General features: G+C 36.4%; 2 protein-coding genes across 3 annotated transcripts in view; both read left to right on the top strand.

The window, feature by feature from the left end:
* Positions 1 to 6765: 6765 nt before the first annotated feature.
* On the top strand, positions 6766 to 8589 carry LOC137732691 (protein SODIUM POTASSIUM ROOT DEFECTIVE 1-like). The gene is made up of 3 exons (XM_068471985.1): positions 6766 to 7224; positions 8014 to 8089; positions 8468 to 8589. Exons 1-3 carry the CDS (start codon positions 6766 to 6768, stop codon positions 8587 to 8589), a joined length of 657 nt encoding a protein of 218 aa, XP_068328086.1.
* A 3393-nt stretch (positions 8590 to 11982) lies between these two features.
* The window catches only part of LOC137718012 (sulfate transporter 1.2-like), a 10297-nt gene continuing 7605 nt past the window's right edge, over positions 11983 to 14674 (top strand). The window contains exons 1-7 of one of the 2 annotated variants that reach the window (XM_068457539.1): positions 11983 to 12391; positions 12511 to 12718; positions 12839 to 13013; positions 13673 to 13738; positions 13866 to 13979; positions 14063 to 14179; positions 14321 to 14674. The exon at positions 14321 to 14674 is cut by the window's right edge and continues 251 nt beyond it. In XM_068457539.1, the coding sequence (XP_068313640.1) occupies positions 11983 to 12391; positions 12511 to 12718; positions 12839 to 13013; positions 13673 to 13738; positions 13866 to 13979; positions 14063 to 14179; positions 14321 to 14674 (1443 nt within the window). The remainder of the gene's footprint in view (positions 12392 to 12510; positions 12719 to 12838; positions 13014 to 13672; positions 13739 to 13865; positions 13980 to 14062; positions 14180 to 14320) is intronic. The other variant, XM_068457543.1, reaches the window with a different exon arrangement.

Raw genomic sequence — 14674 nt, 5'->3', positions numbered from 1 at the left:
ATCGTCTCCAACTTAATAACCACAATATAATTTATGTATAGAACAAAGTTAGAAAATGAAAAAAATAAAATCATGTACGGCACGACCACCTTTCAATTGTTATCCTAGTTATTCCCCAACCATCATTGTCACAATCCTCACTACCACAGTCACCATATCTCCTTCACCCCACACCATTGCTACCACCGCCCACCACCATCTCAACCTTGCCGCCATTTTCACCACATTGCCGCCACCACTTCCACCGTCTCCTCTATCACACACTGATCCAAACTCTTTTATTGTTATTTAGTTATTTAATCGCTTAGTTCACTTGTGAACTAGTGTTGTAACTAGGTTTTCATTCAAATATCTAATCTTATGTGCACGAGTTCTAGTTAACTCTATGTATTTGTTTTACCACAACGTTCTTTCATCACCTATCATTCATGTGTGTATCTCTGCCATAATCACTCCCACCGTCTCCCTAGCACCCTCTCCCCCTCTCCCCTCCCCCGCGCCACCATCTTCGCAGCCATCACTCCCACCACCAGTAATTGCTCCCCCTATCCCAAACTGTTGTAACCAAAAAACCCGCACCAACCAGTGTCACCACTACCCACAACCACCAACCACGTCTATGCTAAAATTTATATTACAAAAAAGGTTACAACCAACCACTTCTACAGATTTACTATACATGAAACATAAAACATGTATCATCTTCCCTTCATGACGCTTGTTAACACCATCATAGAATCTGTAATTTTTTCCATTTCAAATTTTCGTACTAGACACATTTTTAATGTTTACTTTCTCATAAAATTATTCTCAAATTAAACTATTATATGTTGTAGGCATAATTTACTGAACAATTATGGAGGTCAGAGAGAGGGGGTGCGGCACATAAAGAGAGAAGAGAGAGAGGTGTAATTATGAGATGTGTGTTATTCCATCCCGTTGTGCCTTTATTTATAGTAGTAGGGAAGGTAAATTCCTTACCCCAATAGGATTACAACTCTAATAGAATAATATATAGTCTAAGAGATATGATAGAATCCCATAAGGATATTCTAGATATGTTAAGATTTACACAATCACATTCTTAATCTAATAGGACTGTAACACTCCCCTTGAGTGTGTAAATACTCAAACAAATGTCGAATCAGGTCTTCAACGATGAAGTAAGTATAGTTGATGAAGTTGTTGGTACAATGAGCGAATGTTAGTCTTAAATCAACGGAAGAATACATAAAAGGTAAAACTCATAAAACCTCGATATGGTAAAACCCAAGATGGGAGAAAAACCTATAGACTAAGGAGAAAAGTGAGAAGTTGCATTAAGTCAAAATTATACGTCTTCTAAACGCAAGTAGAAGAGCTCACAAGAGTATGATTAGCCCAAGATGGGTGCTTCGTCAAAACCTAGTTAGGTAGCAAAAACCCAGTGGGAAAAATGCTCCTAATTATAGGAAAAAATAGTACATTAAGATCAAGAGAGTATACTTCTGGATACTTCTCCTGAGTTTGACAAAACTTCCAAATGAGAACTACAAACATTTCATATGAATAGTTAGGCATACCAATTCCTCGGACAAACTTCTGGAAGGTTGACTTCAGCAGTGACGTTGTGTAGAGGTCGCCAAGGTTGTATGAGGTCAGCTTGCATGACTTCAATCTCCTGATGCTTGGTTGATGTAGATGCAATATGTCTTGGCGTAGACTTCGTTGATGTATCATATCTTGGCCGGGTTGATACATGCATCATAATCTTCTTGGATCGTTGCCAGCACTTATCGATGGATGAAAACAACATGTACTTCGAATATGCTCAACAAGATATCTCAATCATGCTTCACGTGTTGCGTAGTGAAGTAAGGTGGGTCTTGGAGTCAAAGATTTCACAACTAAGGTCATCTCGTGGACCTCCAAGGTATTGCGATATCCTTAATGGTAAAGACAACCATTTTGGGGATGTGTCTTGTGCGGGTTTGATAAGTAACCAGTGTCAACATAACGTCAACATAACAACAAGGCAAGCATCATTCCGAGGATCAAGAAAGTCATATCCATTCGGGATGCGTTGGGATTAGCCCAAATCTATAGTACCTTTCAGGGTAGTGAAAAATGTCTTTAATACCAATTCAGTGGATGAGTGTAGGCGCGATGCTGCATCTTTACTAACAGATCAATAACAAAGGAGATGTCTTTTCTAACCCAATGAGCTAAGACAACAAAGCGCAAAGTTGAACTCATATTTGGAACTTTGGATTCCATACCTCTTCAAAGGTCTCATTTGCATATGGTGTATGGAAGATCATAGGTATACTCAAAAGGTAACACATTCGGGGTGTTGTTCGACTAGTAGACCAAAACATCGTCAGAACAAAGGTGGATTCGGTCAACATGGCCATTCATGTCAAAATTCTGCTTTTCCAACAGTGTTTGGTGGAGCAAAATTAGTCTCACATATTGACTACGAGAATGGTACTCCTCAACGACATTGGTAAAGGCACGAACATGTGCATAATCAATGATATCTTCCATCAAAATGGAAGTAAAACCTGCACAGTTGAGGTTCGGGTACAATATCCCTTATTCTTGAAGTTTTAGGTTTTATGTGCCAAGGATCATGCTTCGAGCATGATGCCACACCTTGACAGACCCTGATTCTACCATATGTTGTAAAAACAAACCTTAAAATAGGTGAGAAAGAGACAGACAAACCCATACTTGGGTTCAGTAGGCCTCAGCCTAAGCTGAAGGGGTCTGTTTGGTAAACGTTTGTCGAAGCAAAGCGATACCATTCGGTGAGACTAAACCGAAACTGGGTCCACCGTTTAGTAGACTCCAGCCGAAGCTGAGTCTATACTATTCTCACATATGTGGTAGTAATCAGATACGTGAATTTGGTAAACTTCTACTTTCTATATTGCTGCTTCAGGAGTGAGTTAGAAACATGAAAGGACAAGAAAAGTATTCTCTAGTCAAAATTCAATCGGATTTATAAACTTCAAAATTGAACTCATTCATGGACGTAAGCACGGTATGCTTTCGACAAAGTTAGAACATTCGGGTTCTAAGATAGTTTGCATGAAAAACGTTGAGTTTTCATGGCTATTTTGTTTTATGAAAACTTCGGGTTTTAAAGGCACTAAATTCGAAACTACATATTCAATTTAGTTTATGAACGCTTAATTCATAAAATGGAGGTTCCTACAAGAACACAAAATGCAATATGTTGATTTAAGTGTAGTGGATTTGAGTTGTTTTGGGAACTTAGGTGTGAATGTTTCGGGACTACAAAAGGATGTCAACGGTTCAAAGAAGAGAAATAAATTATTGAATCGTTAATGTCCAAAAGTAGGCTTCAGGCCAATAATTTTGGATGTCTTGTTAGATTAATGGAATGCTAATCACTTTTACTTAATTCAACAGATCAGGATCATACGGGGACAATCGTGGAAGCAAAATAATGACATTCAGGTCATATTAGCTTCGATTGGCGGCGGACTAGGTGACAAGTGAATTATAGCCTAGTACAGCTTTAACCAAAAACGTCCCAAAAATATTTAGGTATGGTTAAGAAGAGGGGGATGCCAAAATATGGCATTAGTCGAAAAAAAAAATGCAGCCTAACACATATGGGCTAGCTATAACACACCGTCCTGCAACAAATACAAAAATTTCAGGTCATTGGGCTTGAGGACACGACTGCAGATGGCAGTAGGCCGAGGTAAATAACCTATCAAAGCATAATTTTTTTTGCTGCTAATGGGCTTGGGAAAGGCTGATGTGCATCCCAGGGTAAAAAGCAAGCAACAAGTTTGCAGTTGAAAACACGGCGGTTGCAAATGTAAGCCCAGTCAGCGGTTGGCAGATGGGTTGGTATGTGAAAAGCCCAGCAATGCGCTGGCTTTTGGGATGGGATGCGAGACAAGCTCATCAAGTTATGCTTACTGGCTAGCGAGTTGAAGGCATTGGACAAGCCCAACACGTGTTGGTTTGGTCTGGAACGAGATGGAGTGAGGAAGAGGCCCATCAAACAAATTGCTGGTATGCAAGCCCAGCAAATTTCAAAACGAAGGTCGAGGGCCTGGTTTACATATGAAGCAAAGCCCAAAGTGCTGTTGGCTCACAAGGATGTCAGTACGACGTCGTTCCAGCACCCAAGCCTCGAGCTACGTGCTCGGTTTTAGCATCAGGTCGGCTTGGTGGCACGGCTCAGCCGCATATTTTCCAACTTTAAATTTTACTTTTCTTTTCTTTTTTTTTCCAAAATTCCTAAGGGTTTGAAAACACTAATTGCTTCTAATTTCTTTTAATTCTTTGACTCACAAATTCCACATAATAAAAAATTACGTAATGCATAAAACGTGTGTGTGTCTATATATATATATATATATATATATATATATTAACAAATATATGAAACATGTACAATATATATATATATATATATTGGAAGGTAAATCTAAATGCAGGGGGTTCATGCATTATGGGGAATATTTTCATGCTTCACGGTCATTTAAAATATCTTAATTTATTTTAAAAGAACCTAGTTGGCAAAAAAACAATTTGGCCTTTGAATTTGTAGAAGATCATTCTCAGAAAGCTGGAATTGCATCTCTAATGCATTGTATCACGTTCAACAAAGAAAAAATTAATTTTAATCAATAACAAGTAGATCAATTCAATAAATAAAAAAAATAATCATAAAAAGAATGATTAAAACGTAATACACTCATGATTAAAGAACAAACTCTCTTTAGCGCAACATCAAGAACGTGCTGATAACATGTTGTCGACATAATTTACTGAACAATTATGGAGGCCAAAGAGAGGGGGTGCGGCACATAGAGAGAGAAGAGAGAGATGTGTAATTGTGAGGTGTGTGTTATTCCACTCATTGTGCCTTTATTTATAGTAATAGGGAAGATAAATTCCCTAGGCCATCTAAAAAAGGGAAGTGGGTGGAAGTCCCACATCGATTGTGGAAGGGATTTGAGTAAGCTCTAAAGCCTATAAAAAGAACACCCAAACATACTTTCTGGGCCTATAATTAAACAAATTTTGTAAATAAAATATAAAATAACGTTGTCAACTAGTTGACCGTTGCTTTTTGAATTTCAACCCAGCCCGGGGCCTGCTGGCTGGTTCATTTGGACCGGTCGGTTGGCCCCTTGGCCCTTTTTGGTCCAATGAGGTCCATGAGCCGTTTGGCCTGACCCTCGGTTAGAGATGGTTTTAGGGTTATTTTCGGCCCTCTGAACCCTTCAGTTAGAGATGGATTTACCCTAATAGGATTACAACTTTAATAGGATAATCTCTAGTCTAAGAGATATGGTAAAATCTCATAATGATATCCTAAATATGTTAGGATTTACACAATCACATTCATAATCTAATAGTACTGCAACACCATAAATAATTTGTATCATAAAAATGCTAAATTTTATTTGTCCTATTCATTTTACAAAGTTGTTCTTCAAAAATCTTTTTATAAAACATTAAAGACGTGTCCTTATAGTAATCTTAAATTTTTTTCATAAAAAAATTATGATGCTTTGATACCAGATATAAAATTAAGGATCTAAAACTAATATTAATTACATACTAAATCAATTCACACATACAATGAAGATGAAGATATGATTGCGGGCACCAGAAGATTGTCCTACTCCCACAAAACTGTATCCTTATGCTTTCAGTAATCACTGACAGAACTTAAACTTGTCTTTTAGAGAGAGGAGGGACCACCTATATATAGTCTCATAAGTCTGTAAATATTGCACCTATTAGACATGATAAAACTCTAACCTGCTAGAGTTACTACAATATGCTTTAACATATATATAAGGCCTAAATTTACTTCATTAGCCTGAGAACATTTGAACTCTATATATTACCCCAAGTAATTATAGTCCTTTCGAATAGTGATGATGTGTTCTCAATGTAGTAGATTAATTGAATAATTCAACATATTAGGAAGTAAAGAAGAGAACGATACATACTAGGGTCAACATTTTCTATGATGCCCGTTTTTTTAACAATCTGTTTAAAAATCCAATATTAATATCTAAAACGATTAAATAAGTATATTATACCAGAAAGCACCATATAACTAGCTTAGCTTTCCATTCAATATATCTAATCATCAATCTAGTCCTATTCTGGTTTTTGCTGCAGGTAGCATTAGTAAGGATGTGGTACATTTACTCAGAAAGGAAAAGGAACATTGCATATATGCATATGTGATGTGTGGGTCGATGCAGGAGTAGTCAACTAGGTAATACAACTGAAGATAAATGGTGAATTTGTGAAGTACATTAAACAGAGAAAAAGACAGGATGGTGAAGAAGGCTAGTACTAGAAATAAAATTAACTGTCTGGCAGAGCCAGTTGCAGTGCAATGCCTGCCAAACTCTGTTAGCTAAGTCATAAAGACAGCATGTTCAGTACTCTCTCCTTCTCATCATCCCTATTCTTATTTTCCTGCCAAGAATTACTTACATAGCACGAGTATTTCATCAATAGTAAAGCATCATTTGACATAAAAATAAAAGACGCATGTAAGTTTTGTCCACATATCTTTATTTTATTGACACATAACACCACTTGATGTTGTACTCATGTTATATAAGTTGTTCTCATTCCTTTGCTCATCTCCTATCTATATTATTCACCGCTAGCGTTTGCATAACTAGTAACATACACTCTCACTCTATCTCCCAACCTCCCTCCCTCCCTCCCTCCCTCCTGCTAATTAGTGACCAATTATATATCATGAACATGAAAAGCCGCAGCGGTACTAAGGAGAAGATGAAGAAGAAGATGATGATGAGAGGGTTCATGTGCCAGTCTCAGGTAGCAACTGCGGTGTGTATGACTGATGCTCGCTCCGTTATTGTGCCGCCGACAAGACCAGCTGCAGCTACCACTGTCCGCCACAATCACAATGCTGGACATGGGCATTACATGATGATGAGAAGATCAACTAGTACAAATAACGCTGGTGATGGCGGCGGCGGTGGTCAATACTACTACTCCAGGCTCCTCAACACTCCTCCTCCTCCAGTTCATGGCCATGAGACGTCCTACTCTCACAGTCGCAGGCGAAGCACTACCACTAGCAGTATTCTTAACCACCATGATCAGCAGCCAATGTCAAAGTCGATTGGAAAACTACCATCATCTGATCCAGATTTACTACCACCGTCGCCATCCGCGGACAATGTTTTCCAGGTAAAAATACATATTTATTTGCAAACTTCGTCATCAACTTTTAATATTTTTTTCCAACTGTAGTGTGTTAGATGGAACAAAATTTTCTCAAATGTTTATATGAATGATCAACGTCAGTCTAATCCTAAGCAAAAATTCTCAAATCCCCTTATCCCAGACCTCAATCGATCAGTTGAACCAGTACTCAATTGAAAGCAGCCATATATAGCCTGAAAGGCCAGGCCCTCCACAATAACACTATTTTCCTTCTTTTGTTTTTTGAGTAACTATACTATATTTTCTGGATAGTATGCTACTGAAGAGTAAAAGAATATCATCTAGGAAATTTGTCAACATAAATTACAATATATAATGAATAGTTTCACTTGGTCCGTCTCTCTCAAATCTTGATTTATATTGCCGACTTCAACGTAATTACTTTCCTTTCTGCCTAGAAAAACAAAACAAAACAAAAAGTAAATCAATAGTCAAACAAGTTTTACCCTTATATCCACCCGTAAAAAAAATTATAAGAAATAATTAAGTTCTTCCAAAATTGACTATATATCTCTCTGTTAGAAGTGTTTTAGAAATGTTTGCGATCAAGTAAAAAGTTCTATGAACGAATGGATCGGGTTGAATTGGAATCATTCTCAACAAGTCCATATGAAGTGATCTCATTTTTTTTCATCCGGTCGAGTAGAGATCAAAGGTCTTGAGTGAATGATCTGGCATAATAACTCAAAAGAAAGAAATATTCTTAACTTAAAGGTCAATGCAGTGTAATGAGTTGGTTACATATATATGCAGGTGGTGGTTATGAGAGTTTCCATTCATTGCCAAGGATGTGCTGGTAAACTGAAGAAACATCTCTCTAAGATGGAAGGTACGTTTTAATATTTTATATGACTATGAATATCACATTAATATTTTCTAGGCTTTTTCTTCTTAGGGTCCTTGATTCTATTTAATTTTCTCTTAGAACTTAGAAGGTTCGGTTCACTATATATGTCTTTTAAAGGAGGCACCAATCTTATTTTTAAGAGTTAAGATGTTCCCGTCCTTTAAAATTTATCGTGTTTTCTCAAAATTTTCATAAGTTTGAAAAATTACACCAAAATCTCCCAAAGTCGGTTTACTGTGTATTTCTCGCTAAACACTTTTTGTTTTATTATCATTTCCTGTTTGTTTTATCCATTTATGCTTGCAATTAATTAACATTTTCAGGAAATTAAATATTTTTGGGATTTTGTATATTTACCAGGGGTTACATCTTTCAGTATTGACCTGGAGACAAAGATGGTAACTGTTAGGGGACACGTTTCAGCAGTTGGAGTAGTGGAGAGCATTTCAAAAGTGAAGAAGGCAGAGTTATTAGCCTCTTGAATCCATTCAAGGGTTACCCCATATGGTGGGAAAAGTTGGTCAATTTTAATAGGTATTTGTACCTTCTGTTTAGGGTAACTACTCCAAGAGGTATGTCCTTCCAAAAAATAAAAAGAGGTAAATGTGGGTGCTAATTTGATCATGTGAGCTATGGCCCCATTGATATTGACATGTTTATTTTTCCATTCTTCCTTTAATTTCCCTGGTCACAAATTGAAAGTGATGGTGATGTATCATGGTTTGACAATCGAAGCACAATTGAATTTATATTATTTCGTTATTTCTTAACCATGTTATGACAAAAAAAAATTTAAGGGTGTACCGGCTTACAATATAAACAATATAAATGACGATAAGATACATGATCAAAAGTTTAATAACTAAATATGTAAAAACTAAAGATCTCAATTCAAACAAAAAGGCACTTATAGACGTCAGTATTTCCTAAATTTGAGTTTGTAAAGGTTAATATTGTGATAGACCATTGTCTTCAAATGACATTTATTCTCACTCAAATGAGTTGGGCATTTGGTTTTTGGAAAATCACTTTCAAGTTACAGTAAATTAAGTTCGAAATTTTCAACCTAACAATATTAAAGTTACCCTTTGAAAATTCTACAAATAAGTTTAGGGGTGTTTTTTTGGAAGGATTGGATCGAAAACACCGTTTCCAATTTCCTTTCCTAAAATTTTGAATCGGAACGGATCACAATTTTTAAATTCAGATCAATTTTTAGCAAATTCAGAAATTTCGGAATCAAAGTAATCTCCAAAATTTTAGAACATAATTTGCTATATGCTTATGTATTTTATAATTTTTCGAATATTCTCAAACTTTTTCCTACATGCAATTTATTGTTCTTTCTTAATATTTAGTGTATGCTTATGTATAAATTCAATTAACTTTGTGATGTACTAGTATGCTTATCCTTTTTAATATATAAGCGTATGTTTAATAATATATAAAAAAAAAAAGACCAAAATGTATCCAAAACTAACAGTATAATACAAAAATTAATTACAAAATATAGAATATGACTCTATGAGTTATTAACTATAAATAAAAAATAAAAAATAAAAAAAAGGAACATTTTGGATGTTTTTGTATCGGAATAAGTCGGAACACTAAAAAAAATGGGATTGAAAATAGTCGGATTTGGATTTTCAAGTTCGGATTTTAAAACTTACTGGCGAAATTGGAAACACAATTCCAATTTGCACTCCTAAACAAGTTGCCTTTAAATGGAAACTTAAAAATTTTCATTTGAATATTCTACGGGTTATTAATACTTCAATCCAACCAACTTACCTATTGAACATGTGGTCATATTTATAGGGGTGTACTATCCAAACATCTCATTTTACTTCTCACACACCTCTTGATAATTTTTGTCTGTTGATCTTCTTCAATTCATCCGATTCGACGGTCGAAAATTAAAAAAATGTGTGAGAAGTAAAATGAGATGTGCGGATATCACACCCCATTTATTGGAAAAGAATTTTTGATATGTACAATCCAATGCAACCCAAACCATTTTGGTTGGATTGGTCGGGTTAGTTGGCAAACCCACTAATGCCCAACCCATTTAGGTCTCTCCATTTTTTAAAACGGTTTAACTTCTCACAAATCTAGAGTATGTGCATGCTAGTTAAGATTTAATTAATTTAGGATAAAGATGTGCTAGGGAGACTAAAGATTTAATTAAATTGGTCTTACTAGCATTACCTTTAAATGATAGAGTAACCATATTTATTTGTTTATCCACAAATGGTTACATTATCAAACTATTGTTATTTTGTTTCTTGTTACAAAAGTTATTGTTGTTTCTAATTCACTGCTCACAGCTCACATATGAAAATAGCGTTTTGTTTTTTTGCTTTTGTTTTAATCCCTTCTTGGCCTGGAACTGTAGATAATAACAATATAGACATAAACATAAATGACAAGAGAATGTAATTTACTAATCTAAGTTTGGCCGTATACCTACGCGCATATAATTTGAAATATTTATCCTTTGTCTCGATTCGATTACAACTTTTCGAAGTAGGATCAAGAGTGCAACTATAATTATTGTGTTTCGGTTAGTATCACCAGTGCATGTGAGTTTGGCCATATTACGATTAATAATTGGTATTCTTTTTAATTTTTAAGTGACAAGAGCGATGACTTCTACGTTGTCCAACAGCTGAGTCAGAATTTGGCTGCTCAATAATAGCCTGCCAAACCTTGAAACAGAATAACTGTCTTTGGATGCATATATAGTCCGATCCTATTATCTTCCTTCCTTTAGCTTCGTTGGTTCTGACGCATATTGTTTTTGATACAGAACTGTTTTAATTACCTTGGATTAATTATATTGCACGCCCACACTAGTTAGACAAAGAGATTGATCAGTGTCGTCAATGCTTTCAAGGTTCTCAGTGATCCACATTCAAGTTTATTATTAAGGTACCAACTTAATTACTCTACTCTACACAGCTTAATTAGACTCTCTGTTCAATATATATATTTCTAATTTGGAACATGATATATTTTGATTATATGTTTTTCAGTGTTATTCATTCTTTATAATGATTTCATAGTTCCACTGTTGATCTTGAAAAGAAAGTGAAGTTAAATAGTGGAGTAATTGTTTGTAATTGTCACCGCGCTTAATCGTTAATCTGGGTGGCGGAGAAGATCACCACGAATGGCTGTCGTCTAACGTACGTTCCAAAGTCCAGCTAGCAAGTATGAGAGAGACGATTGTATGGTACTACGATTTAGTGATATTTTTCTCTACTTATAAGGGAAGATCTTAGGTTCTACTCTTGTGAATGGTGAGCTAAATACCAAATGATTATGATTGACTAACCCATTGCATGTGCGTCTCAACTCAAATTCCCCATTCCATAGTGTAAATATGTCGTTGTATTTAAACAACCAAAATTATGTGAAGGAATTGAATGATTGTGATGTCAAGGTGTGGTCAAGCTCAGCTTGCTTTGTTGGCATGTACTTCTGGTGAAGGCTACTGAATTAAACACTTGTATATGTAATTATATATAGTGAGTTTGAGTTGAGGATATCCTTGTACGGTTCACCTTCCAACAAGCTGTTTGTTTTCGTTCTTGCTAAAAATCACTTAAATCAAATATCTAAATGGTTTTGAATTTGTCTAATCTTTGTAAGGACCATCTATGAATGAAAACAACTATTGACAATTCGGATGATTGAAAGCAGGAACTCTTAGAGTTGTTTGATTTCCCCTTGGTGGTAACTATCTTCTGCTTAGAAACTGAAGTACGTTCTTTAAGATGTTATTACCTGTTTAGCTCAAAAACAATAAGTTTGTGTAACTGTAGCAGGTTAGCCAGCTCGATTGTACAAGTGGGGTGTTTGGTCTTGGTATAATGAGTAAGCGTATCAAAGACGATGAGGCGGACATCAGAAGCGGACATTCATCGAACCAACAAACTAATTCAGCTGAGGGAGTGTTGCCGCAGCAGCAGCAGCAGCAGGCATATCAAGTTCATAAGGTTGGAGAGCCTGCCAAGCCACAACTTTTTAAGGAATTCAGTGCCATCATGAAGGAAACATTCTTTTCGGATGAGCCCTTGCGTGCTTTCAAAGACCAAACAAAGAGGAGGAAGTTGGTTCTCGGTCTTCAAGCTCTCTTCCCGATATTTGGGTGGGTGAGGGATTACAACCTTTCTAAACTCAGAGCAGACGTCATCGCTGGACTTACCATTGCAAGCCTCTGTATTCCTCAGGATCTTGGATATGCAAAGCTTGCCAATCTGCCCAGTGAGAATGGCTTATGTGAGTCTTCCATCTTCTTCTTTAACCGGCCTTTAATGCATGTACCGTAGCCAAGTCCGAAATTTGATAGATAAGTTAATACATATACACGATTATAACATGATCCGTACGTGATGTAGACAGTAGTTTCGTACCGCCGCTTATTTATGCGTTCATGGGTAGCTCAAGGGACATTGCGATTGGACCGGTGGCCGTGGTGTCTCTGTTGCTTGGGAGTTTGGTGCAGAATGAGGTTGATTATAAAACGGATGCAGATGACTATCTGCGCCTAATGTTAACTGCTACATTCTTTGCCGGAGTCACACAACTTACTTTAGGATTTCTCAGGTATTATCATCATCATATGTCTGTCTATATAAAAGAACACGCACACACACACACATATATATATATATATATGTTGTATGCATGAATATTAGTTAGTAATTAATTCATAGTTTTGTGCAGGTTGGGATTCTTGATTGATTTTCTATCTCATGCTTCCATTGTTGGATTTATGGGTGGAGCTGCCATTACCATTTCCCTTCAGCAGCTTAAAGGGTTACTTGGCATCAAGATATTTACCAAGAAACCTGACATTGCTTCCGTTATGCGTTCAGTATTTTCTGCAGTACATCATGGGGTACTGATATATTGATGCAGCACGATATAATGAACAAGGAAATTGAACGAAATACTCTAAGCTAGAATTCACTAGCAAACTAAGAAAACCTCAAAGTTTATTGTTGAATGATAAGGAAAGATTACAATCCTAGCCCCCTACGGTTGCTTATATAGTCTTAGCCCTAGGATTTCTAGAGTACAATAGAAAACGAGAAGCAAACAACAAAATACCAAAAAGGTCATAAATCTTAAAATCCCGTTTTAGGTTTGTAAATGAAGAAATTAGGCCAAAATGGCCCTACGTTAGGGCAAAATGATTTTTTGGTTCACCTTGCCGTTCTCTCCGAAACGGCAGGTCACGCGTCCAAACCGGACATGGGAGGCCAAATCTACAATGCTTATCCTTGCTGCCGATTTTACACCTTTCCAACAAATGTTTTTCAATCCTTTCAGCCATCTGTCCATATATATAAGCTAATCGTATGCACATGTGTCAAGAGCGATTGAGTGAGTTTAATTGATATTGTTTATAAAGTATATACTGTTTTCTAACTGACTAGCTATTAGTTCATCTAGTGGTACTTCTTTTCAATGTATTAATACGTCTCAAGTTCGAATTCCCCTCTTGAATGCCTTCTCTTCATATCTAATTTATCAACTGTATGTCTAACTTTGCAGTGGAACTGGCAAACTATACTAATAGGAATCTCCTTCTTGGTTTTTCTTCTGTTGACGAAGTACATCGTAAGTCCTATTGCTTCTCATAAATTTAGTTCCGCTCAATCGAGAATCAACTGTATATTCATTGATTAATTTTGAATTAATTGATTTATTGGAGCTTGCTAAATTGCTAATGATAATGCTGATGTAGGGAAAAAAGAACAAGAAACTATTTTGGGTGCCTGCAATTGCACCTTTGATCTCAGTTATCCTGTCTACCTTTTTTGTTTATATCACCCGTGCAGATAAGAAAGGTGTTGCAATTGTAAGTAAATTTGAATGTACTGCATTATAATTAAGCATATATAATACTGAAAATTCGTATGACGTTTACGTTTGTTATTTCAGGTGTCTAAAATAAGGCCCGGCATAAACCCATCTTCCGCTCATTTAATTTATTTCACTGGAGAGAATGTTATGAAGGGCTTCAGGATTGGTTCTGTGGCCGGTATGGTAGCATTGACGGTAAGCTTGCACTACGTACTTGCCAAACCAGCTGAAACGAACATATTAATCTTGAAATATCGATGGATGGATAATTTATTGATTGACTAATTAATTGATTGATTATATTAAACAGTTAATGTTTTTAATTAATGCGCGCAGGAAGGTGTGGCAATCGCGAGAACGTTTGCTGGGATTAAGGACTATGAGGTTGATGGAAACAAAGAAATGGTGGCAATGGGAACCATGAACATTATTGGTTCATTCACATCCTGCTATGTTGCCACCGGCTCCTTTTCTCGCTCAGCTGTCAATTACATGGCCGGCTGCCACACAGCGGTCTCAAACATCGTCATGTCTTTGGTGGTACTCCTCACGTTGGAACTCATCACACCCATTTTCAAGTACACCCCCAACGCCATTCTTGCTTCCATCATTATTTCAGCTGTGCTGGGACTGATCGATTTTGAGGCCATGAAACTCATTTGGAAGATTGACAAATTCGACTTTGTTGCT

The sequence above is a fragment of the Pyrus communis genome, chromosome 1 (genome assembly GCF_963583255.1).
Source record: "Pyrus communis chromosome 1, drPyrComm1.1, whole genome shotgun sequence".
NCBI lineage: Eukaryota > Viridiplantae > Streptophyta > Magnoliopsida > Rosales > Rosaceae > Pyrus > Pyrus communis.
This window is presented reverse-complemented; position numbering and strand designations above follow the sequence as displayed.